We start from the raw sequence: 24,186 nt of genomic DNA on the forward strand, positions 1-24,186 counted from the left end.
ACACACTTCCCCTCATCTATCAGGGTCCCCCAGTCAGCTATGTTTTGTACACACTTCCCCTCATCTATTGGGGTCCCCCTCAATAGTGATGTGTCTGGTGACATTTATTACCCCCCCTCAGCCATGTTTTTTTCACACACTGATCCCCCTCAGGACAGGATGAAGCTGGGCCCAGCCAGTCAGACGTGTCCTGGGCTCAGACATGGCCGTCTCACCCCCCCCCCATTCTGTCTCTGAGGGGGACAGGAATGGGTTCTTCTTCCTGGAGGGGATAGCGCTAGCGGGCGGGGTCTGTTCCAGCCGCGTAGCCAATGAGCCGCCTGGAAACGCAGAGCGACGTGTCGGTCCGCCAATCCCACTAAGAGTATGGGTGACTGATAGGAAGATCAGCCAATGGGCAAGAGAGGTGCTTGGCGGGCTTGGCCACTGCAGTAAGGTAGTCACGTGCGTCCAGCCGCCCAATGAGCTACATCTTCGTGGGGGGATGGTGGTTGAAGAAAAGACTCCTTCGCCATCCGGGGGCGTGTCTCTTCCCCCCTCAGGCCGGCCAATAGCGCTCCGAGCCGGTCTGCTGCCGGGTTGAGTGGCGGACGCACCACCCAATCAGAGAGGAGGAGCTCTGAGACGCGACTCTTACGTAACGGGAGACTGGCAAGATCTGGCCTATGGGAGCGCGGCTGGGCGTGGCTCCCAGGTTGGTATATAATAGGCGGTCACCGGCTTTGGAGAAGCTTCCGCTCTGAGGATGTCTGCGAGCTACGATAACCGGTGAGTGGTGGGGACGGTTGAGGGCCCGGGGCCCTTAGGAGGGCGAACACAGGGTGGCGGGGCACAGAAGGGTCCGGATGAGGTACATTCGTTGAGGTGTCTCTTCGGGGCGGATTGTTCTCCCCCACCCCTCATATCACCTGGACCGGCCGAGGGGGCCTACTTACTTGTTTCGCAGAGGCACGCGCCGCGCGTGGGCTCCTCCCCCTTCCGGGCCCTGATGGCGGCCTCCGCCCGGTGCACGTGGGCGCCTAACTCCGAGTGGGGGGGAGGGGGGAGAGAGACAAGATGGCCGCCGGGGTGGGGGAGGGGAGCTTTCCTCTAAGATGGCGGACACTTCCGGTGCTGCACGTGGACCCTGGGGGAAGGAATCGTCACAGATCGGAGGACTACAACTCCCAGCCCGACCGACCCTGTGTTCTGTGGGGGGACTACAACTCCCAGCCCGACCGCCCCTGTGTTCTGTGGGGGGACTACAACTCCTGCCCCTGTGTTCTGTGGGGGGACTACAACTCCCAGCATGACCGGCCCTGTGTTCTGTGGGGAGACTACAACTCCCAGCCCTGTGTTCTGTGGGGGGACTACAACTCCCAGCATGACCGGCCCTGTGTTCTGTGGGTGGACTACAACCCCCGCCCCTGTGTTCTGTGGGGGACTACAGCTTGGGGCACATTGCTGATTTTGTATGGGGGGGGGGGGGCTGTATGATACCGAGGACTACAAATCCCAATGTGGTCTTATAGTAGGCAATGTCTGGTACTGAGGCCTTATGGGTGGATGGACTACAGCTTACCTAACATGACCAAGTTTGTATTATGGTAGGACTACTACTATCCCCTCCCCCCATGGGGGCAGTGTATGGTACCGAGGACTACTACTACTCCTCTCCAACCCCCCCCCCCCCCCCCCCCATATGTCCCTGTAGGGGGCAGTGCATGGTACCGGGGACTACTACTCCCCCCATATGTCCCTGTAGGGGGCAGTGCATGGTACCGGGGACTACTACTCCCAACATGGCCCTGTAGGGGGCAGTGCATGGTACCGGGGACTACTACTCCCCCCATATGTCCCTGTAGGGGGCAGTGCATGGTACCGGGGACTACTACTCCCAACATGGCCCTGTAGGGGGCAGTGCATGGTACCGGGGACTACTGCTCCCCCCATATGTCCCTGTAGGGGGCAGTGCATGGTACCAGGGACTACTACTCCCAACATGGCCCTGTAGGGGGCAGTGCATGGTACCGGGGACTACTACTCCCCCCATGGCCCTGTAGGGGGCGGTGCATGGTGCCGGGGACTACTACTCCCAACATGGCCCTGTAGGGCAGAGGTGTCACTGTGGTGCTTCAGCTGTTGCAGAACTACAAGTCCCATCATTTTTGAGCCTCTGGGAGTCATGCTTGTAACTGTCAGCCTTGCGATGCCTCATGGGACTTGTAGTTCTGCAGCAGTTTGGGGACACCCCTGCCATAGGGGGCGCTGTCTGGTAGTTAGGCCTTATGGGTGGATAGACTACAATTCCCAGCATGATCTATAGAAGGCAATGTATGCTGCTTAGGACTGCAACTCCCACCATGGCCCTATAGGGGGCATTGTCTGGTGTTGAGGCTTTGTAGGTGGATGGACTATAATGCCCAGCATCACCTGTGGAGAGGGTATGGCTTACTGCACTTTGTTCTTGGGGACAACAAATTCCCAGCATGGTCTGGAGGGGTGATGTATATAGGATGCTGGGTGTTATAGTCCATCCACCTACAAAGCCTCAATACCAGACAGTGCCCTCCTATAGGGCCATGGTGAGGGGAGGTGGCATACCTTGTATCATACTAGGCTATGGATGGACTACAACCCCCAGCATGGTGGGAGGAGGCATACTTTATACTAGGCTATTGATGGACTACAACCCCCAGCATGGTGGGAGGAGGCATACCTTGTATCATACTAGGCTATGGATGGACTAAAACCCCCAGCATGGTGGGAGGAGGCATACCTTGTATCATACTAGGCTATGGATGGACTACAACCCCCAGCATGGTGGGAGGAGGCATACCTTGTATCATACTAGGCTATGGATGGACTACAACCCCCAGCATGGTGGGAGGAGGCATACCTTGTATCATACTAGGCTATGGATGGACTACAACCCCCAGCATGGTGGGAGGAGGCATACCTTGTATCATACTAGGCTATGGATGGACTACAACCCCCAGCATGGTGGGAGGAGGCATACCTTGTATCATACTAGGCTATGGATGGACTACCTCCCCCAGCATGGTGAGGGGAGGCGGCATACCCTGTATCATACTAGGCTATGGATGGACTACAACCCCCAGCATGGTCTGGAGGGGTTGATGTATATACAATTATAACCTTTCCTATGGTGTAAGTCTGAGCTATGGATGGACTACAACCCCCAGCATGGTGGGAGGAGGCATACCCTGTATCATACTAGGCTATGGATAGACTACAACCCCCAGCATGGTGGGAGGAGGCGGCATACTGTCATACTAGGCTATGGATGGACTACAACCCCCAGCATGGCGGGAGGCGGCGGCATACTGTATCATACTAGGCTATGGATGGACTACAACCCCCAGCATGGTCTGGAGGGGTTGATGTATATACAATTATAACCTCTCCTATGGTGTAAGTCTGAGCTATGGATGGACTACAACTCCCAGCATGGTGGGAGGAGATGCTGGATTCTGTATCGTGCTGGGCTGTGGATGGACTACAACCCCTAGCAGCTCACACTGCATTACACTGGGACCTCCTGGTGATCTGGGATGAGTGGACTCTTCCTGGTGTTTGGATGGCTCTACAGGAAGGTGGCCATCATGGGGTGGGGGGGTGGTATACACAGTTGTAGTCATTCCCATATGAGGGGATCACTTGTAGGAGGAAGGACTACAACTCTCAGCAGGGTATAACCTCCCTATAATGTATAGTGACCACCTTCCTGTAGGTCCCACCATTGTCTTGTCAGGGGTATAATGAATGTTCCCTCTGGTTATGTACATCGGTGGGACTACAACTCCCAGTATGTTCTGTGGAGGGTGAGCCATGTTCACAATGGATTGGGACTTCCTGGTTTAGGTAATCTGTCCTCTTTGGGGGGGGGTCCTCGTTCTTGGAATGGTCTGTACTCTGCATTACACCGGCCATATCTCTAGGGAGGTACTACAACGCCCAGCCAGTGGTGGAATGTATCCTCTCGTGGTCTATAGATGACGTATACTGGGCTCTGTGGGCTCACATGACCCGGCTCCCTCCGGTCCTCATTGTCCCCGATGGTTCTGGGCTCTCGGTGTCAGTCCTGCAGGGGTTACACAATGTGCATTCGTCAGCGGGATGACTAAGCCGGGGGATGGTTATCGCTGGGCTCCAGCCGGGGGAGGGTGGGGGTCCTGTGTAACCCGGCCTGTCTCAGGTGTCCGCCCAATGTTCTATGCCTGTGTGACATCACTCACACGCTGTCATACATTCCCGTCTCCGCTCCGCCCCTGGAAACTGTCCTCATTAGTCTGTTAACTCCTCGTGTGCAGTCGGCCTGTGGTGGGTGTACATCAAGGCTTCCCGCTGCTACTGGGGCCCCTCAGGGTTTGGGATCAGATTCCAGGGAGGTCATACACTGCCAATAGGGGTCCTGGATCAGATCTCAGGGAGGCCATACAGTGCCACTGGGCCCCAAGGATCTTGGACAAGATCCCATGGAGGCCATACAATGTCACCCAGCTGCAGAGGTCCCGGATCAGATATCAGAGAGGCCATACAGTGTTATAGGGCCCCAGGCGTCTTGGATCAGATCTCAGGGAGGCAATACACAGCCATTGGGTCCTTGATCGGATCTTGCGGAGACCATACATTGCCCATAGGGCCCCATTGGTCCTGGATTTGGTCTCAGGACAGCCACAGGATCCTGGGCCAGATCTTGGGGAGGCCATGCGCTGCCATGGGGTCCTGGCTCGAACCTGTGGGGGGCCATATGCTGCCATGGGGTCCTAGATCGAACCTCAGGGAGGCCATACGCTGCCATGGGGTCCTGGATCGAACCTCAGGGAGGCCATACGCTGCCATGGGGTCCTGGATCGAACCTCAGGGAGGCCATACGCTGCCATGGGGTCCTGGATCGAACCTCAGGGAGGCCATACGCTGCCATGGGGTCCTGGATCGAACCTCAGGGAGGCCATACGCTGCCATGGGGTCCTGGATCGAACCTCAGGGAGGCCATACGCTGCCATGGGGTCCTGGATCGAACCTCAGGGAGGCCATACGCTGCCATGGGGTCCTGGATCGAACCTCAGGGAGGCCATACGCTGCCATGGGGTCCTGGATCGAACCTCAGGGAGGCCATACGCTGCCATGGGGTCCTGGATCGAACCTCAGGGAGGCCATACGCTGCCATGGGGTCCTGGATCGAACCTCAGGGAGGCCATACGCTGCCATGGGGTCCTGGATCGAACCTCAGGGAGGCCATACGCTGCTCTAAGTGTGCTGTGTTCCTTCTCTGTTCAGTAATGTTTCTGGTTGCCGTACCAGTTACTCAAACCTTCCTTTGAGATCTCGGAACAGGCCAAGTTTTCCAGAATGTGGTGTAAAGTGGGTGAACCTGTCTTACTGAAAAATTCCTGAAGATGTCTGGTTGATGTGAGCAACTCCCATAGTTCTAGGATGTGCAATCAGGTTTGGGATGGAGGAGCTGATCTTCATCATTTTAGGCTATAGCTGGCTGTGTTTGCCATCTTGTAGTCCTTTTATCTAGTAATGTCCTTCACTGACACCCACAGCCCTTAATTGTATCACTCTACATCCTGGTAGTAATTGTATGTCCCCCATCTCATAATGCGATGGTCTGAGCACTCAGCAGCCCCCAAAATTCTAGAACTTCAGAAACTAGGTGCAGATCTAGTGCTAGACGTTGGGTGGCCTAGCATTAAATATCTTGTGTTTAAAATGTTTAGTGTATGTGATCAAAGCTACTGCAGTTGCCTTTTAAAGTGGACCTGTTCTAGAAACACAGGAGGTGTCATTTCAGGGGCCATTAGAATACCTTGAAGTCTGATGGTTGCTGTCATGTCAGCTGCCTGACTGGTCATGCTTTCTTGCTTGGGTGAGTTTTTGTGTCCTTCAGAGGTTCAATGGTGACTGGTTCCCTCCATAGGATGTTGACTGGGTTCCTTCATTGACTGATTCTGAGTTCCTCCATTGGTTCAGTGGAGATTGGCTCTTTGGATTCCTCCATGGGTTTAGTGGTGACTGGTTCTCCTTTGGGCTCCTCCGTAGGCCCAGTGGCGGCTGGTTCTCCTTTGGGCTCCTCCGTAGGCCCAGTGGCGGCTGGTTCTCCTTTGGGCTCCTCCGTAGGCCCAGTGGCGGCTGGTTCTCCTTTGGGCTCCTCCGTAGGCCCAGTGGCGGCTGGTTCTCCTTTGGGCTCCTCCGTAGGCCCAGTGGCGGCTGGTTCTCCTTTGGGCTCCTCCGTAGGCCCAGTGGCGGCTGGTTCTCCTTTGGGCTCCTCCGTAGGCCCAGTGGCGGCTGGTTCTCCTTTGGGCTCCTCCGTAGGCCCAGTGGCGGCTGGTTCTCCTTTGGGCTCCTCCGTAGGCCCAGTGGCGGCTGGTTCTCCTTTGGGCTCCTCCGTAGGCCCAGTGGCGGCTGGTTCTCCTTTGGGCTCCTCCGTAGGCCCAGTGGCGGCTGGTTCTCCTTTGGGCTCCTCCGTAGGCCCAGTGGCGGCTGGTTCTCCTTTGGGCTCCTCCGTAGGCCCAGTGGCGGCTGGTTCTCCTTTGGGCTCCTCCGTAGGCCCAGTGGCGGCTGGTTCTCCTTTGGGCTCCTCCGTAGGCCCAGTGGCGGCTGGTTCTCCTTTGGGCTCCTCCGTAGGCCCAGTGGCGGCTGGTTCTCCTTTGGGCTCCTCCGTAGGCCCAGTGGCGGCTGGTTCTCCTTTGGGCTCCTCCGTAGGCCCAGTGGCGGCTGGTTCTCCTTTGGGCTCCTCCGTAGGCCCAGTGGCGGCTGGTTCTCCTTTGGGCTCCTCCGTAGGCCCAGTGGCGGCTGGTTCTCCTTTGGGCTCCTCCGTAGGCCCAGTGGCGGCTGGTTCTCCTTTGGGCTCCTCCGTAGGCCCAGTGGCGGCTGGTTCTCCTTTGGGCTCCTCCGTAGGCCCAGTGGCGGCTGGTTCTCCTTTGGGCTCCTCCGTAGGCCCAGTGGCGGCTGGTTCTCCTTTGGGCTCCTCCGTAGGCCCAGTGGCGGCTGGTTCTCCTTTGGGCTCCTCCGTAGGCCCAGTGGCGGCTGGTTCTCCTTTGGGCTCCTCCGTAGGCCCAGTGGCGGCTGGTTCTCCTTTGGGCTCCTCCGTAGGCCCAGTGGCGGCTGGTTCTCCTTTGGGCTCCTCCGTAGGCCCAGTGGCGGCTGGTTCTCCTTTGGGCTCCTCCGTAGGCCCAGGGGCGGCTGGTTCTCCTTTGGGCTCCTCCGTAGGCCCAGGGGTGGCTGGTTCTCCATAGTGGGTCCCAGCTGAGGAGTACTTGGGTTCCGTCTTTGGAAGGTGATCCTAAAGCTGGGGATGTTGTTGGTGTGTGGTCAGTCATGCAGGTTCCCCCCTGGGCTGACCTTGCTTGGAGCACTGTAGACCTGAAAGCTGAGCTCACAGCATTGAGTGGGGGCAGGGAGCTGTCAGATGTTCTGTACATTTTACTGGAGGGTAGACTTGTCACCGTGTGCTGGAATTACACAGTCGGGTTTAATGTTTGTGCACAAGGCGCCTTCAACCCTCAAATGTGCTTGAAAATGAATCCCACAGCAGTGCAGTTGTTTGAGCCGGCACCAGTGTGTTGTCCATGGCTTCTTCTCACATGGGGTCTAGGACTTCCCCTGAAGTATTTGTTGGGAATGTCTGTCTGGTAACCAGCATTTGGGGAATCTCTTACAGGTCAGGGTTCCATGGCATTCAAGGGTTCCTCTAGAGGTTGTCAAATGCTTGAGAATGAACTGTAAAGAATAGTATTTATTGGCAGGGGCTCCCTGAGACCTGGAGGTACTTCTAAGGCTCCTCGACTGTCCCAGAAGCCCCAATAGGCTTTAGACTCTACAGATGTTTGTTTTGTTACTGACTGGAATGATCACAATGTTGTCATGAAGATTCTTTTCCTCTTATGTACAATGTGGTTTAATTTCATGTTTTTGTCCTTCCAGATCCAGAGACAATGGGCCCGAAGGCATGGAGCCCGATGGTATCATTGAGGTAAGTGTCAGCCTTGTGATGGTCTTGCCTTCTACTTTTAGGAAAGGTTGTCTCGTAGTACGTTTCCTGACTTGGTTCCCCCCCCCCCCCCCACCCACCCAATAATAAAACCGTTCGGGTCACGAAGGTCATAATTAAGACATTCCTGCAGAGAATTCATGGAGAGCTTGTAACCTCAGCCGTGATGCATAGGACCCGCTGTGATCTCATAATGGGAGACGGAGCCTTTATTTAGCATTAGATCACGTATGGTGTTGGATGTTTATGGTAATGAGTCACCTGACAACCTTTGAGTAAGGGCCCATTGACACCATAACACTGTATGAGGCAATTTGTGCTTTTTCTCCTTTGTCAAATGCCTCTGCTCAGAACATGAAAACAGGTCTGTGCTGTAATACTAGTGTATGATGCAGGTACAATGTGGCACACTAAACGTGTTGAGGTGGGGCATGTGCTGCATGGAGGTTGAGGTGCATTAGGTTCAGAGGTGACTGCTTGTTTTTGGGCTCCTGTATAGAGGGTCTCAACTTTCTAAGCAAAGGGCCAGTTTACTGTCCTTCATACTGGCCAGTGGGAGTAAAAAAAATGCCCTGGTGTAAATGGTGGCCCTTTGTTGGTATTGGGGAAAGGAATGGTGCTTTGCTATTGGGTGTCAGTGGGAAGAATAGTTCAGTGGTGACTGTCTTTGGGGTTCTCCATGGGCTCAGTGGTGAGTGGCTCTTTGGGGTCCTCCATAGCTTCGCTAGTGATTGATGTTGGGTTCCTTCATAGGTTCAGTGGTTTCTGGTTTGGGGTTCTTCCATGGGTTCAGTGGTTTCTGGTTTGGGGTTCTTCCATGGGTTCGGAGGTTTCTGGTTTGGGGTTCTTCCATGGGTTCGGAGGTTTCTGGTTTGGGGTTCTTCCATGGGTTCGGAGGTTTCTGGTTTGGGGTTCTTCCATGGGTTCGGAGGTTTCTGGTTTGGGGTTCTTCCATGGGTTCGGAGGTTTCTGGTTTGGGGTTCTTCCATGGGTTCGGAGGTTTCTGGTTTGGGGTTCTTCCATGGGTTCGGAGGTTTCTGGTTTGGGGTTCTTCCATGGGTTCGGAGGTTTCTGGTTTGGGGTTCTTCCATGGGTTCGGAGGTTTCTGGTTTGGGGTTCTTCCACAAGTTTAGTGGTGATAGTGTCTTTGGGTTCCCCCAGGGGTTCCGTGGTAACTGCTATTTTGGGCTCCTCTATATAAGGGGTTCCCCTTTCTAAACAAAGGGGCAGTTTACTGGGAGTAAAAAAAAAAATGCCCTGGTGTAAATGGTGCCCCTTTGTTGGTATTGGGGAAAGGAATGGTGCTTTGCTATTGGGTGTCAGTAGGAAGAATAGTTCAATGGTAACTGACTCTTTGGGGTCCTCCATGGTTTCAGTGGTGACTGGCTCATTTGTTTCCTCAGTGGGTTCTATGGTGACTGGCTCTTTGGGGTCCTCCATAGCTTCGCTAGTGATTGATGTTGGGTTCCTTCATAGGTTCAGTGGTTTCTGGTTTGGGGTTCTTCCATGGGGTCAGTGGTGAATGGGGTCAGTGGTGACTGGGGTCCTCCATGGGGTCAGTGGTGACTGGGGTCCTCCATGGGGTCAGTGGTGACTGGGGTCCTCCATGGGGTCAGTGGTGACTGGCTTTGAGCTGCTCCACAAGTTTTTACTGGTGATAGTGTCTCTTTGGGTTCCCCCAGAGGTTCCGTGGTAACTGCTATTTTGGGCTCCTCTATATAAGGGGGTCTCCCCTTTCTAAACAAAGTGGCAGTTTACTGGGAGTAAACAAAAATGCCCCGGTGTAAATGGTGCCCCATTGTTAGTATCAGGGTAAGGAATAGTGCCCTGCCATTGGTTGTCATGGGGAGGAATAGTAGTTACATGGTTTCTGGGTTTTTTGTGTGCCCCCCCCACTCCTTGGGGTTCTCCATACGTTCAGTAGATATGTTGTGTTGGGACATACGCTGCATTGCCCTAAGATTGTTTTGGGATTATAGTAACCACCAGCTAAACCCTTCTGTCTCCACAGAGTAATTGGAATGAGGTGGTGGACAGTTTTGACGATATGAACCTGTCAGAGTCTCTCCTGAGAGGGATTTACGCCTATGGTTTTGAGAAACCGTCTGCAATCCAGCAGCGTGCTATTCTACCTTGTATCAAGGGTAAGTGAAAACCGCCATGTTCTCTCCATGGGGGGAGGGGAGATGTTCTACAGAGCTATCCCATAGAACTCTCTTCTGTGTTCAGATCTATTGTGCAGCACACGGCTCTGTCCTCTTCGGGACAGGAATGGTGAGCGGTCTACAGGTAGTTCCTGGTGGGCGTAGCTCCCGATGTGTTCTGGAAGGGTGGAGCTGATTTTTGGGAGATGCATGCAGTGCAGGTCTGATTGGGTTCCCTCCTGTGGGGTGGAGATCTGAGCTTGTCTTTACAGGCGCTCTAACTAAAAGGAGATGCCCACCCTTCTGCTCTAAGAGTTGTCATTGGTTTTCATCCTAATTGCACTTTCTAGGGGCATCTGAAAAGATTGAATGCTCTTGAACACTCAAAATACACCCCAATGTAAAGCTTTTGGCTGTTCTAGATGTGTGCATATGAAGGGAAGGGAGACTAAAACATGGGGGCCCTGTGTGGTCTATTGGCAGCCGTAGTAAAGTTTGTGGTATCTCTGCAGGTTACGATGTCATCGCTCAGGCTCAGTCTGGAACTGGGAAAACAGCAACATTTGCCATTTCCATCCTCCAGCAAATTGAGCTGGATATGAAGGCCACACAAGCCCTGGTCCTGGCCCCAACCCGAGAGTTGGCCCAGCAGGTGAGTACAGACTATCATAATGGGGGACGAGGTGAATGACCTACTGATGGTGATCTGCATGGTCTTGTGGCAAGGGGAGGGCTGAATGGGGCTGTTAACAAGTTTGTGGGTGGATGGCTTCCATGTGGTGGTGAGGGAATCCTGGCAGGGAACGGGTGTGAGGTACGTGGACTCCTGATGGAATGTTGAGGTGTGCAGACCATAGCAGGGTTGGTGGTGTATATAGACTCCTGTTGGTGGTGTGTGGTCCCATGGGGGTGAGGTGGATGATTTGGTGGCGGTGGGATGCATGTATCCCTGCCTGGAGTTATGGGGGGGTAGTGAGGTGGGTGGACTTCTGACATTCTGACCTGTGCAAGTGGGTCTTTTACAACAAGAGCTGAGCAGTCCATTGGAAAACATGAAAAGGAGCCTACAGCACTGCCTACTGGCTCAAACCAAAACTACAACTAATATACAATATTGATGGATTTAACAGACGGTGACGTGTTCTCTTCCAGATCCAGAAGGTAGTGATGGCACTGGGAGACTACATGGGCGCCTCCTGCCACGCCTGTATTGGTGGCACCAACGTGCGGGCAGAGGTACAGAAGCTGCAATCGGAAGCTCCGCACATAGTGGTCGGCACTCCAGGAAGAGTATTTGACATGTTGAACAGGCGATACCTGTGTAAGTATCCGGGGCGGTGTATTCCCTCCCTGTCACTGGGCAAGGGTGCATCACGTGATGCGAGCCTTATATCTGACAGGGGCAGAGTGACCCCCATATTCATCCCAGCGCAGGTGTGTGGTCACTGTCAGCTGGTTCATGCTGTGGGGACAAAGCTTGTGTACCTTGACCTGTGGGGGTGTTGCTTGGTGTCAGTCTTCTTGTTAGGGGGTGGCTTGTACAGTGGCCTCCGGCATCCTCTAAATTGACTTGTGGTCCTTTCTTGCAGCTCCCAAATACATCAAGATGTTTGTTCTGGACGAGGCTGATGAAATGTTAAGCAGAGGTTTCAAGGACCAGATCTACGATATTTTCCAGAAGCTGAGCAGTAACGCTCAGGTAAGGGGGCAGCCGGATGTAGAATTGCATTGGTGTGGGGCCTGGGGGGGGGGGTTCTTATGATGGCCGAATGCCTGAACACTTGGTCTGGGAGGCCTCTGTGTGAGGAGTTCAAGGGTCAGCGGCATCAGAAGTCATTGACCAGAGTAGTTGCAGTAATGGGTCGTAGCTGGGAAAGCCTGTGTTCTGTTGGGCTGCTTTAATGATGATATCCCATGCGTGTCATCTGAAGCCCATGTTCCCCTCTTGCGGCAGCTCTCTGGTCTGCGTCCTGCTGGCCAGAAGAGTCTGCCGCAGAGGGTTCTGGGAGATGATCACACCACCTTGTCTGAAAGCAACCTTCTCATCGATGGAATCTTGCTTTTTTTGGAGAGGCCATCTCTAATTGTCTACGTTTTTGTCCAGGTGGTGCTGCTCTCGGCCACCATGCCTTCCGATGTGTTGGAGGTGACGAAAAAGTTCATGAGGGACCCGGTCCGTATCCTGGTGAAGAAAGAGGAGCTGACTCTGGAGGGTATCCGGCAGTTCTACATCAACGTGGAGCGTGAGGTGGGTGTCGCCTTATCAATGACCCTCCCCCCTTCCCTGTCACTGGGCAAGGATGCGTCACGTGATGGCGTAGATTCTTATATCTGACAGGGGTATATAATACAACCCCATATTCATCCCAGCGCAGCCGCTCCGTCACTGTCAGCTGGTTCATGCTGTGGGGACAAATTTACCTGTTGCACACGACCCTGGGCTGGGGCTTGCTTGGCCTTGGGGACCCTGGGCTGGGGCTTGCTTGGCCTTGGGGACCCTGGGCTGGGGCTTGCTTGGCCTTGGGGACCCTGGGCTGGGGCTTGCTTGGCCTTGGGGACCCTGGGCTGGGGCTTGCTTGGCCTTGGGGACCCTGGGCTGGGGCTTGCTTGGCCTTGGGGACCCTGGGCTGGGGCTTGCTTGGCCTTGGGGACCCTGGGCTGGGGCTTGCTTGGCCTTGGGGACCCTGGGCTGGGGCTTGCTTGGCCTTGGGGACCCTGGGCTGGGGCTTGCTTGGCCTTGGGGACCCTGGGCTGGGGCTTGCTTGGCCTTGGGGACCCTGGGCTGGGGCTTGCTTGGCCTTGGGGACCCTGGGCTGGGGCTTGCTTGGCCTTGGGGACCCTGGGCTGGGGCTTGCTTGGCCTTGGGGACCCTGGGCTGGGGCTTGCTTGGCCTTGGGGACCCTGGGCTGGGGCTTGCTTGGCCTTGGGGACCCTGGGCTGGGGCTTGCTTGGCCTTGGGGACCCTGGGCTGGGGCTTGCTTGGCCGTGGGTTAGTATTTTGTATGATCCTCAATCATTTTCTCCCCCTCCAGGAGTGGAAGCTGGACACGCTCTGCGATCTCTACGAGACGCTCACCATCACACAGGCCGTCATCTTTATAAACACCCGCAGGAAGGTGGACTGGCTGACGGAGAAGATGCACGCACGAGACTTCACTGTGTCTGCACTGGTGAGTGTTCCAGTCTTCATACACCTCCCCCCGGGTCACTGGGCAAGGACACGTCACGTGGCGTGTGGTCTTATATCTGACAGGGGAATAGAATCCACCCACATTCATCCCAGCGCAGCTCCTGTGACTGTCGGCTGGTTCATGCTGTGGGGACACGGCCAATATCGGCCGGCTCTGTGTTCTAATAAATCGCACTTTATTTCCAGCACGGCGACATGGACCAAAAGGAGAGAGACGTCATTATGAGAGAGTTCCGATCTGGCTCCAGTCGTGTCCTTATTACTACAGATTTATTGGTGAGTATTGCCAACTGCAGCCTATCCATTCCCTAGAGCGGTGACATCACTGAGAAGGGCAGTCTATCCATTCACTAACCTCACTAAGGGCAGCCTATCCATTCACTAACCTCACTAAGGGCAGCCTATCCATTCACTAACCTCACTAAGGGCAGCCTATCCATTCACTAACCTCACTAAGGGCAGCCTATCCATTCACTAACCTCACTAAGGGCAGCCTATCCATTCACTAACCTCACTAAGGGCAGCCTATCCATTCACTAACCTCACTAAGGGCAGCCTATCCATTCACTAACCTCACTAAGGGCAGCCTATCCATTCACTGTAACCTGTCCATCCGCTCGCCAGACTGGTGACGTCGCTGAGGGGGCCGGCCTGTCCGCTCGCCCGACTGGTGACGTCGCTGAGGGGGCCGGCCTGTCCCCTCGCTTTCAAACATCACTCATCCTTGCATGCGCTTTTCTCCTGCGGCTCTGATTGGTCTGCTGAGTTAACCCCTTTGGTTCCCTCCATGCAGGCTCGAGGAATTGATGTCCAGCAGGTCTCCTTGGTCATCAACTACGACTTGCCAACCAACAGAGAGAACTATATTCACAGGTAAGCTGCCATTGATATGAATGCTGCACCCAAGGGAATTCCCTCTCTGCCCAGCCTCCATGCTGAACGCGGACAGTAGACTCTTGGAAGATGAACCTTGACCATGCTCCACCGCGATTAACGCTGCTTTGTCGCGTTTCGCAACTTAAACATGGCCTACACCGCCATCTATGTTTAGTACTTGTATAGGCTCCTCCCCCTCATGCTCCTCCATCTTTGTTTGCAGGATCGGCAGAGGCGGCCGTTTCGGTAGGAAAGGAGTCGCCATCAACATGGTGACCGAGGAAGACAAACGCACCCTGAAGGACATTGAGACTTTTTACAACACAACTGTTGAAGAGATGCCAATGAACGTGGCAGATCTCATCTGAGCCCTCCCCCGACGAGGAGATCATTAATTAAAAAAAAGAACAAAAAAATAGTATAACTGAAAATACAAAAAACACCCTTTCTGCATTTTGGTGGGGCCCCCTCCTCAGGGGGTCCCCGGGCAGGGAGGAGGCGTACAGCTTTCTATTAAGCCCCTTAACGTTTGGGCTTCCCCATCCCCCTCCTGTATGACTTAAAATGATTTATATTACTTTTTTGTTTTTTTTTTTGTTTTTCAAATAAATGTTATTTTGAGGTATTGTGACCGTAAAACATTTGTTTGTGTTTTTTCTGTAAACTGAACACTAACCCCTCCCCCTCCTGTACCCCAAAAAATGTTTCCCCACCAAATCAGAGGACCAAACAATCACTACCCATCCCCCCCCTCTCCTCCAATCAGGCTGCTATCAATTCGGATTTCAGAATTTTTTTTTTTTAAAGAAATTTTCCCCAAAGACTATAAATTGTTGCCATTTTATTTGCTTTTTCTGTATAGTATTTATTAAATAAAACAAATTTTTTTTGCAACATAGTTTGTCTCTTTTGCTTGTCCCCCCCCCATTTCCCTGTCATCCCTGATTACCTCCCCCTCCAAACTAAGCAGCTGGCCCCATCCCCCGCCCTCCTTCCCCTACCTCTGTATAAGGCTGGTCTTGGTGGGAAATGCTTCATTATACATTGCAGTCAGATGTTGGCCACCATTGTGACCTCTAACAATCGAGCGGCAATGAAATCTCAGGAGTTTGTGTTCAGACGAGACCCATAGGTGTACGAAGGACCCCTCCATGCTACGTGTTCAATCTGCCTGAATGGTGTGTTCAGTTGGCATGGCAATTATGCAAGCCGTGTGCACTTTAGGGCTTTAACCTGTTGCCATCCAACGCATGTGTAGCCGTAAAAGGGGTGGACTTTAAAAAGGAAACTGGCAGCCAATGTTTTCTGAAAGCATGCTCCATAGCAGACAGCTGTCCAAGACTGCTTGGTGTCCGTAGCCGGCAGTAACTCAGTAGCCGGCAACATGGCTCCTGATCATGTGACAGTTTGGTCACATCACCAATCCTTTCCTCCTCCCTGGATGTACAGACCTTACTGGAGATGCTTGTCTGGGCAGGAATGGGTTTAAAGTGAATCTAAACCAGTGTTTCTTCAGAGCTGCCATGCTCAACTGGGGGTTTCTCCAGAGCACTAGGCTTCCCCCAGAGCAGCTATGAACCAGGGTTCATCCACATCTGCCATGGAACATTAGGCTTCCCCCAGAGCTGCTATGCTCAATCAGGGTTTCCGTGGAACACTAGGGTTCCCCCAGAGCAGACTTAACCAGGGTTCCTCCACAGCTGCCATACTCAACCAGGTTTCCATGGAACACTAGGGTTCCTCCAGACCAGACTTAACCAGGGTTCCTCCACAGCTGCCATGGAACACTAGGCTTCCCCCAGAGCTGCCATGCTCAACCAGGTTTCCATGGAACACTAGGGTTCCTCCAGACCAGACTTAACCAGGGTTCCTCCACAGCTGCCATGCTCAACCAGGTTTCCATGGAACACTAGGGTTCCTCCAGACCAGACTTAACCAGGGTTCCTCCACAGCTGCCATGCTCAACCAGGTTTCCATGGAACACTAGGGTTCCTCCAGACCAGACTTAACCAGGGTTCCTCCACAGCTGCCATGGAACACTAGGCTTCCCCCAGAGCTGCCATGCTCAACCAGGTTTCCATGGAACACTAGGGTTCCCCCAGAGCAGACTTAACCAGGGTTCCTCCACAGCTGCCATGCTCAACCAGGTTTCCATGGAACACTAGGGTTCCCCCAGAGTAGCCATGCTCAGCTATGGTTTGTCCAGAGGTTGCTAGGAGTAATACTGAACAGGCCAAATAAGTTCCTCTAAATATCCGCTAGGCAGGTATCTTAGCCAGTTCTGTGCCACCCTATAGCAGAAATACTGCTACAGGGGGGCATGGGTGTGCAAAATTGCATGTGTATATACATTTGATTTTGCTGTTCTGGGTAGGGGGCGCATGTGCCCTGCCTGTGCCACCATTCATGCCCTCGGCTGTCACTAGGTCCTGGCCGGTGATTGCTGAGTATCTCCAACAGGGAGATACCTATGTGTAAACAGATCTCTCCCGTCAGCTCCTGCACACTGCTTTGTATGGCTCTGCATATCAGTGTGCTTGCAGTATAAAGCAGTTAACCCTTTGATCACCCCTTGTTATCCCCTTCCTGCCCAGTGCCATTAGTACAGTCAGTGCTTTTTATGATCACTGTATGGGTGTCAATGGGGATGTCAGGCGATCAAATACCACCAAAAGAGCTCTATTTGTGTGGGGGGAGGACATGAATTTAATTTTGGGTGCAGTGTTGCATGACTGGAATTGTCTAATGCAGCGCCGTATCACTAAAAAATATCCTGGTCAGGATGGGGGTGGGGGAGCCTCTGGAGGGCAAGTGGTTATTAGTACCAGACTGGAACTGGTAGACTGTTGGTTTCATGCTGCTACCTTCAGGTGATGGAACGCTAACAAAAACCTTGGTAGGGCTGCTCCTAGTGGGCACTTGGATCCACACCCTCTCCGGACTACCGTGTTTTGGGGGTTTTTTGTGGTTTCTTTCCCCTGAGTAGTTTTTAATAGGTTCCCCCTCGGGGACTGTACCTGGACCCCACTGTGTAGGGCCAACCAGTAATGCTTGCTTTGGGCACTGGCTTGTGCTTTTAGGTGCTTAATCTTGGCATGAAGTTCGATGTGTGCTATACTGGTGGTCCATCTAGGGTTCCAAGACCCTGATGAAGCCGGGACATCTCTAATGGGCCAAGTGATGTGCATAAAGGTAACCCTGGGTTTTCCTTCATTTTGAGAACCTCTATCAATGTCTTCCAGCATTGAGTCTGAAGGTTTGTAGTATTCAGGGTTTCCCAACTTCTCTACCTTCAAGGGGTCCCTTGGAAAGCTAGTAATATAACAGTTTTTAGAGATGGAATTGTTAACTTGCTATTTAGGCTACTATCACGCTGGTCCCTTGCAAAAAATTTATTTGTATTGGGTTTTCCTATGTTTGGCAACTGGGGGAAAAAGTGACTAGAAAAAAAATACTTGGATGTGTTTTGATGCATTTTCCATTCATTTCAATGGGAAGGTGTATTTTTGGTGCCTCACACCGAAGATGTAGGACTTGGAAAGACACAGCTAACCAGTGTGAAGAGTTCTTTTTTTAGGATTTTGACTGTCATGCAGGTTTTTCTTTCCTTGGTGTTTTTAAATGCAAAAATGGGTTAGTGAGAGCCTTAAGGGTGAGGTGCAGGGGGTCAGTAGGGCATGGTAGGCAGGGGCACATTACACCTATAGGTGTCTAGAGGAATAATTCTTCCCGCTGACCACACCAACGTATCATGAGTTGTAGACTTAGTTCTTTTTAGCTGGGGTTCCTGGAGACCAGAATGTTTCAAGGGTTTTTCTGTGTTTACCTAAAATCCAGCCTTTTTTATTTTTTTGTGATGACTAGGAACATCCTGCAGGATCTTGGGGCCCTCAAAAGCAAGTGTTGGAGCTTTTCCCCTTTGCTAGGGACTTTAGTAACCAGTGGTCTATACCCATAGATGCTACAATGAGTCCATGTCACATCTGTACCCTCAGGATTTCAGTGATGGGCAGTATATATATATATATATATATATATATATATTCAGTCCTTGGATCCCAGCTTGAATTAACTGGTGTGGATCTCCACCTCCTGGTCTAAATGTGCCAGATGTCAGAACATACACTCACCGGCCACTTTATTAGATCCACCCGTTCAATTGCTTGATGACACAATTTGTTAATCACCCAATCACATGGCAGTAACTCCATGCATTTAGGTATCTAGATGTGGTGAAGACTACTTAAGTTCAAACTGAGCATCAGAATGTGGAAGATTTAGGTGACTTTGAATGTGGCATGGTTGTTGGTGCCAGACAGGGTCAGTCTGGGGATTTCAAAAACTGCTTATCAGCTAAATATCCAGTGATTGGCAGTTGTGTGGAGGAAAATGCCTTGTTGATGTCAGAGGAGAATGGGCGGACTGTTTTATGATGTTTGAGAGGCAACAGTAACTCAAATAACTTTGTTACAACCAAGGTATGCAGAATACCATCTCTGAACACAATACATCAAGCCTTGAAGCAGATGGCCTATAGCAGCAGAAGACCACACCGGGGTGTCACTCCTGTCAGCTAAGAACAGGAAATGGAGGCTACAGTTTGCACAGGCTCACCAAAATTGGACGATAGAAGATTGGAAAAACGTTGCCTGGTCTGGATTTCAGCTGGGATATTCAGATGGTAGGGTCAGACTTTGGCGTAAACATGAAAGCATGGATCCATCCTGCCTTGTATCAATGGTTCAGTCTGGTGGGGGTTCCATCCTTCCTTGTATCAATGGTTCGTGGTGGTGTCATGGTGTGGGGGATCCATCCTGCCTTGTATCAACGATTCAGGCTGGTGGTGGGGATCCATCCTGCCTTTTATCAATGGTTCAGGCTGGTGATGGTGTGGGGGATCCATCCTGCCTTGTATTCATGGTTCAGGCTGGTGGTGGTGGATCCATCCTGCCTTGTATAAACGGTTCAGGCTGGTGGTGGTGTCTCGGTGTGGGGGATCCATCCTGCTTTGTATCAACGGATCAGGATGGTGGTGTCATGGTGTGGGAGGGATCCATCCTGCCTTGTATCAACGGTTCAGGCTGGTGGTGGTGGTGTCATGGTGTGGTGGATCCATCCTGCCTTGTATAAACGGTTCAGGCTGGTGGTGTCATGGTGTGGTGGATCCATCCTGCCTTGTATCAACGGTTCAGGCTGGTGGTGGTGTCATGGTGTGGTGGATCCATCCTGCCTTGTATCAACGGTTCAGGGTGGTGGTGGTGGTGTCATGGTTTGAGGGAGATTTTCTTGGCACACTTTGGGCCCATTAGTACCAATTAAGCATCGTTTGAATGCCACGGCCTACCTGCGTTTTGTTGCTGACCATGTTCATCCCTTTATGACTCCAGTTTCCCTATCTTACGATGGCTTATGAAAAGCAATAAAGTTGGTGTCTCGCATGGGACTGATGTCTGTACAGGGCACTATGGCTACATGCTTGGGACGTGGATCAACTGTCCATGGATCTTTTAATAGACCACTCTTCAAGTAATGTCAGCTTTTGACACGTTCTTGACATGTCATTAGCAATACTTTGGATGGCTGTAGCACACTCCTGCACAGGGTGTTTCCTGTACACAATATTTTAGTGGATACCATCAAAAAAGAGTGTCAGGATCCGGAAAGGAAGCCCTTCTTTTCTAGAGCTTTGAAAAGGAGATTTCCATTTAGTGAGGATCCGGGGGCTGTGTGGAATAAAAATCCCAAGCTTGACGCAGCCTTTTCTTAAACAGCGAGGAGGACGGACCTAGCATTTGAGGATATGGGGGTCTTGCCGGATTTATTGGACAGGAGAGCGGAATCTCTCCTTAAGAAGGCTTGGAATTCAACCCTGTCCAACCTGAAGCCTGCTATGGCCAGAACTGTCGTGGCCAGGAACCTAGAATACTGGTTGACACAGTTGCAGGCCCATATTGTAGCAGATTCCCCCAAAGAGAAAATTTTGGCTTCTTTCGAGACCCTGTTACAGGGTGTGGGGTTTATCGCGGATGCGTCCGCAGAATCAGTAAGGCTGGGGGCCAGGTCAGCAGCCCTGACGAACTCTGCTAGGAGAGCTCTATGGTTGAAGACTTGGCAGGGCGATATCACTTCAAAGGTGAGGTTGTGTGGCATCCCCTTTACGGGAGATTTCCTGTTCGGGCCGGGGTTGGAGGAGATTCTAGACCGGATGGCAGACAGGAAAAAGTCCTTCCCCCTAAAAAGGAAGTTGCAGGAGGGAGGGACGCGAAAGGCTCACCCAGCAAAGAGACAGAACCTCAGGACAGAAGGACAGAGTAGGTCTTGGGGGCAGAGGGGCAGGGGAGGGGCAATTTTTCGCCCTCCTGAGCAGCCCCAGAAGCCACGGTGACAGTATTCCTCCTGTGGGAGGAAGATTGGCGGCTTTTCTCCCACAGTGGGAAGTAGCGGTCGCCAGCCCCTTTATTCTAGACATCGTGAGAAGGGGTTATCGGCTGTAGTTTTCGGAGCCGCCGTCGGGAAGGTTCTTTGTGACAGCCCGGCCAGGGGGCCCAGCAAGGGCCTCTGCCCTAATGGGCGCACTGAGGGATCTGGAGGACCAAAGAGTCATTACCAAGGTCCCAGAGGGGGAAAAGGGGAAAGGTTTTCCCACGTATTTATGGTTCAGAAGCAGTCGGGGGCATTCAGGCTGATTCTGAACCTGAAGCCCCTAAACAGGTTGGTGCGATACAGGAGGTTTCATATGGACTCCATTTTCACGGTCAAAGCCCTACTCCCACCAGGAGCATTCATGGCCTCCATAGATTTAAGGGCCGCATATCTTCACGTGCCCATCGCGGAACCCTCACAACGTTTTCTCAAGTTGGCAGTACGGGGGGAATACAGCATTGGCAGTTCAGGGCTCTGCCGTTCGGACTATCTTCCTCACCAAGGGTGTTTACCAAAATTCTGACAGAGGCACTGATTCCCGTCCGCATGAAAGGGATTGCAGTTATAGCCTACTTGGACGACCTGCTGCTCTTCGCAGACTCAGAGCTCCAGCTGCATCAGAACATTGCCGTAGTAAGGGGTCATCTAGAAAACCTGGGGTGGCTTTTGAACCTGGAAAAGTCCTGTCTTGTGCTCTCCCAAAGAGCGGTTTACTTGGGGTACATTCCGGATTCCGTAAGGCAGAGGACCATCTTAACTTCGGAAAAGGTTGCCAAATTAGATGCAGGGATCAGATTGTTACAGGGGAGCAGGTCAGTAACAATGAGGCAGTCCATGTTGGTACTGGGGTTATTAACGTCTTCCATTCCAGCGGTGCAGTGGGCAGGCTTGCATCTGCGTCCCCTCCAGCTGTGGGTTCTGAGGATTTAGGACAGAAAGATTCAATCCTTGGAGGACCAGGTCTTTGTTCCCCCCAGTGTGAAGAGGTCTCTGTGGTGGTGGAGGAGGTTGTCCAACGTGACCCAGGGGCTGTTGTGGTGTTTTCCCATGACCAGGGAAGTCACAACGGACGCCAGCGCTCTTGGGTGGGGAGCCCACCTGGGAGATTTAGTGGTTCAAGGGGAGTGGTCCTTAGTAGAGAGGAGAGAATCCTCGAATTGGAGAGAGTTGAGGGCAGTAGGAGAGGCTCTCCGCTCCTTCCAAGACAGGATCAAGGGCCAGCACGTGCGGGTTTTGACGGACAATGCTACGACAGTAGCTTACATAAACAGGCAGGGGGGAACAAGGAGCAGGGCTCTCGAATCCCTAGCGGCACTGGTTTTATCCTGGGCAGAAAGAAACCTGGCTTCCCTGTCCGCGGTACACCTGAAGGGAGAACTGAATCAGAAGACAGATTTCCTGAGCAGGACTCGGCTCAGAGAGTCGGAGTGGGCCCTGAACATGGAGGTTTTTCAGGCGATCATAAGGAGATGGGGGTCCCCGGACATAGATCTCTTTGCCTCAGGGAAGAACAACAGGGTCCCGAGGTTCTTCTCCCTGAACCGCGGGGACGGGTCAGAAGCGGTGGATGCGTTAGGACAGAGGTGGGATTACCCGCTGTGCTACGCTTTCCCCCCGGTCCCCTTACTCCCCCTGGTGTTAAGGAAATTCAGGGCAGAGAGAACCTCACTCATCCTTATCGCCCCTTTCTGGCCACGGTGAGCGTGGTTTGCTACCCTAAAAAGCTTAGCCACACACCCGCCCTGGGAGTTACCGCCAAGGAGGGATCTGCTGACAGGGGCCGGTACTATGCCCCAGGTTGGAGAGACTGAGGCTAACGGCCTGGTTTTTGAGCGGCAGCTTCTTTTAGCGAAGGGGTTTTCAACCAGGTTAGTGGCAACGTTGCTGGCTAGTAGAAAGGAGGAGACTCAGGCCATTTATAGCAGGGTTTGGGGTTGCTTTACGGCCTGGTGCGATAGGGCGTCAGTAGCGACCCATAGCATGGTTTCGGTATTGGAGTTCCTTCAAGCAGGGGCGGACAAGGGGCTTTCTATCAGCACGCTCAAGGGCCAGGTTTCGGCCCTCAGCATTTTCTTAGAGACGCCCTTAGCCAGGGAGGCACTGGTAGGGAGAATTTTTTAAGGCCCTGGCGAGGCAGAGACCTCCGAAGTCCGGGCCTTTTCCAAGGTGGGACTTAGCCAAGGTGCTTGGAGTACTGATTAAGGCCCCGTTCGAGCCCCTAGAGTCCTGCCCGATAAGAGACCTTACTAATTAAGACAGCCTTTTTAGTGGCGATTACCACAGCAAGGAGGGTGTGTGAGCTAGAGGCCCTTTCAGTCAGAGCCCCCTATCTACAGATTTTTCCAGATAGGGTGGTGTTAAGGCCGGACCCATCCTTCATTCCGAAGGTGGCCCAGAGCTTCCAGAGGGAGCAGGATATAGTGCTACCCTCGTTTTTTTCTGACCCGGTTGGGAAAGTTCAGGAGAAACTACATTTTTTGGATGTTAGAAGGTGCGTACTCCTGTACCTTGAAAAGACAAAAGGGTTTAGGAGCACGGAATCTTTTTTTGTTTCTTTTGCAGGGGCTAGGAAGGGCAAGAAAGCTTCTAGAAGGACACTGGCCAGATGGTTAAAACTGGCAATTACAAGGGCGTACCAAGCGGAAGGCTTAGAGGCCCCAGAGGGAATCAGGGCGCATTCCACCCGAGCAGTAGCGACTACCCAGGCGGAGCTAGCAGGGGCTTCCCCAGGACAAATCTGCAGGGCAGCCACCTAGTCCAGCTATGACACGTTTGTAAGGCATTACAGACTCGACCTGGTCTCGGTGCAGGAACAGGCCTTTGGGTGTAAAGTCTTGCAAGCCGCCCGCCCGAGGGGTGAGTACTCGCTTATCCTCTCAAGGTGCTGTCCTGAAAGACGAAAGGGGAAAAATCAAGTTACACTTACGGTAACGTCTTTTCCAGTAGTCTTTCAGGACAGCACCGATTGCCCACCCAGTGTTGATATTTGCTTATGTGAGAACGTCCTATTACGGTCACGTTGTCTCATGTTGTGTCTCCCCAGGTGACCGGAGGTACGATTTAAGAACTGAGGTCGGAGGGGAGTGGAGAACTTTTATTTTGGGTGGAGGTGTTTCCTCAGGTGGGGAGGAGCCGATGTCTCTCAAGGTGCTGTCCTGAAAGACTACTGGAAAAGACGTTACCGGAAGTGTAACTTGATTTTTTTTTTATTCTTGTGACAAGACTCCTTCAGAGGGGCCTTTCGCCCAAAAGCTACACTTGAACAAGAGCCTCTAGTTGTTGGGTGCTGGTACCCAGGGATCTCCATTAGGAGTGGGGGTGTCAGTCTCTGTGGGTCCTAGGTGCCCCCCTCTCCTGTAGGGAACATATCCCCTCCTTCCATTTTCGGAGCAGTGGGTTTTCTCCTTTTTCTAACTTCTGGTCATTTTCAGCCCGTACCCTTATGGCTGGGGACCTAACCTCAGGACATAGCATCCAGAAGGTCTATTTAGACCAAGCCATCCCTGCTGCCCACCCCTCAGTCTCTTGGGATGAGTGAGCTGCTTTTTCCT

General features: G+C 52.7%; 1 protein-coding gene and 1 non-coding gene across 2 annotated transcripts; both read left to right on the plus strand.

Annotated features, from left to right (window-relative positions):
- Positions 1-667: 667 nt before the first annotated feature.
- Positions 668-15,106, plus strand: LOC149429142 (eukaryotic initiation factor 4A-I). Its single transcript, XM_089666684.1, has 11 exons — positions 668-768; positions 7,936-7,984; positions 10,014-10,146; positions 10,659-10,798; positions 11,299-11,467; positions 11,736-11,845; positions 12,251-12,394; positions 13,179-13,316; positions 13,523-13,612; positions 14,130-14,209; positions 14,436-15,106. Exons 1-11 carry the CDS (start codon positions 746-748, stop codon positions 14,578-14,580), a joined length of 1,221 nt encoding a protein of 406 aa, XP_089522810.1. The 5' UTR covers positions 668-745; the 3' UTR covers positions 14,581-15,106.
- Positions 12,042-12,181, plus strand: LOC149429143 (small nucleolar RNA SNORD10). Its single transcript, XR_016310600.1, has one exon. It is a non-coding gene; the product is annotated as a small nucleolar RNA SNORD10 (small nucleolar RNA).
- Positions 15,107-24,186: the final 9,080 nt, after the last annotated feature.

This window comes from Staurois parvus, unplaced genomic scaffold (assembly GCF_062004578.1).
Source record: "Staurois parvus isolate SC_StPar_1 unplaced genomic scaffold, SC_StPar_1.0 ptg002776l, whole genome shotgun sequence".
NCBI classification, from domain to species: domain Eukaryota; kingdom Metazoa; phylum Chordata; class Amphibia; order Anura; family Ranidae; genus Staurois; species Staurois parvus.

What these genes read in the sequence shown, in the direction of transcription:
- LOC149429142 (XM_089666684.1), top strand. Translation starts at nt 746, where the DNA reads ATGTCTGCGAGCTACGATAACCG. An exon ending in TCTGCGAGCTACGATAACCG is followed by an intron (nt 769 to 7,935) that starts GTGAGTGGTGGG and finishes TTGTCCTTCCAG; the next exon opens with ATCCAGAGACAATGGGCCCG. An exon ending in TATTCTACCTTGTATCAAGG is followed by an intron (nt 10,147 to 10,658) that starts GTAAGTGAAAAC and finishes GTATCTCTGCAG; the next exon opens with GTTACGATGTCATCGCTCAG.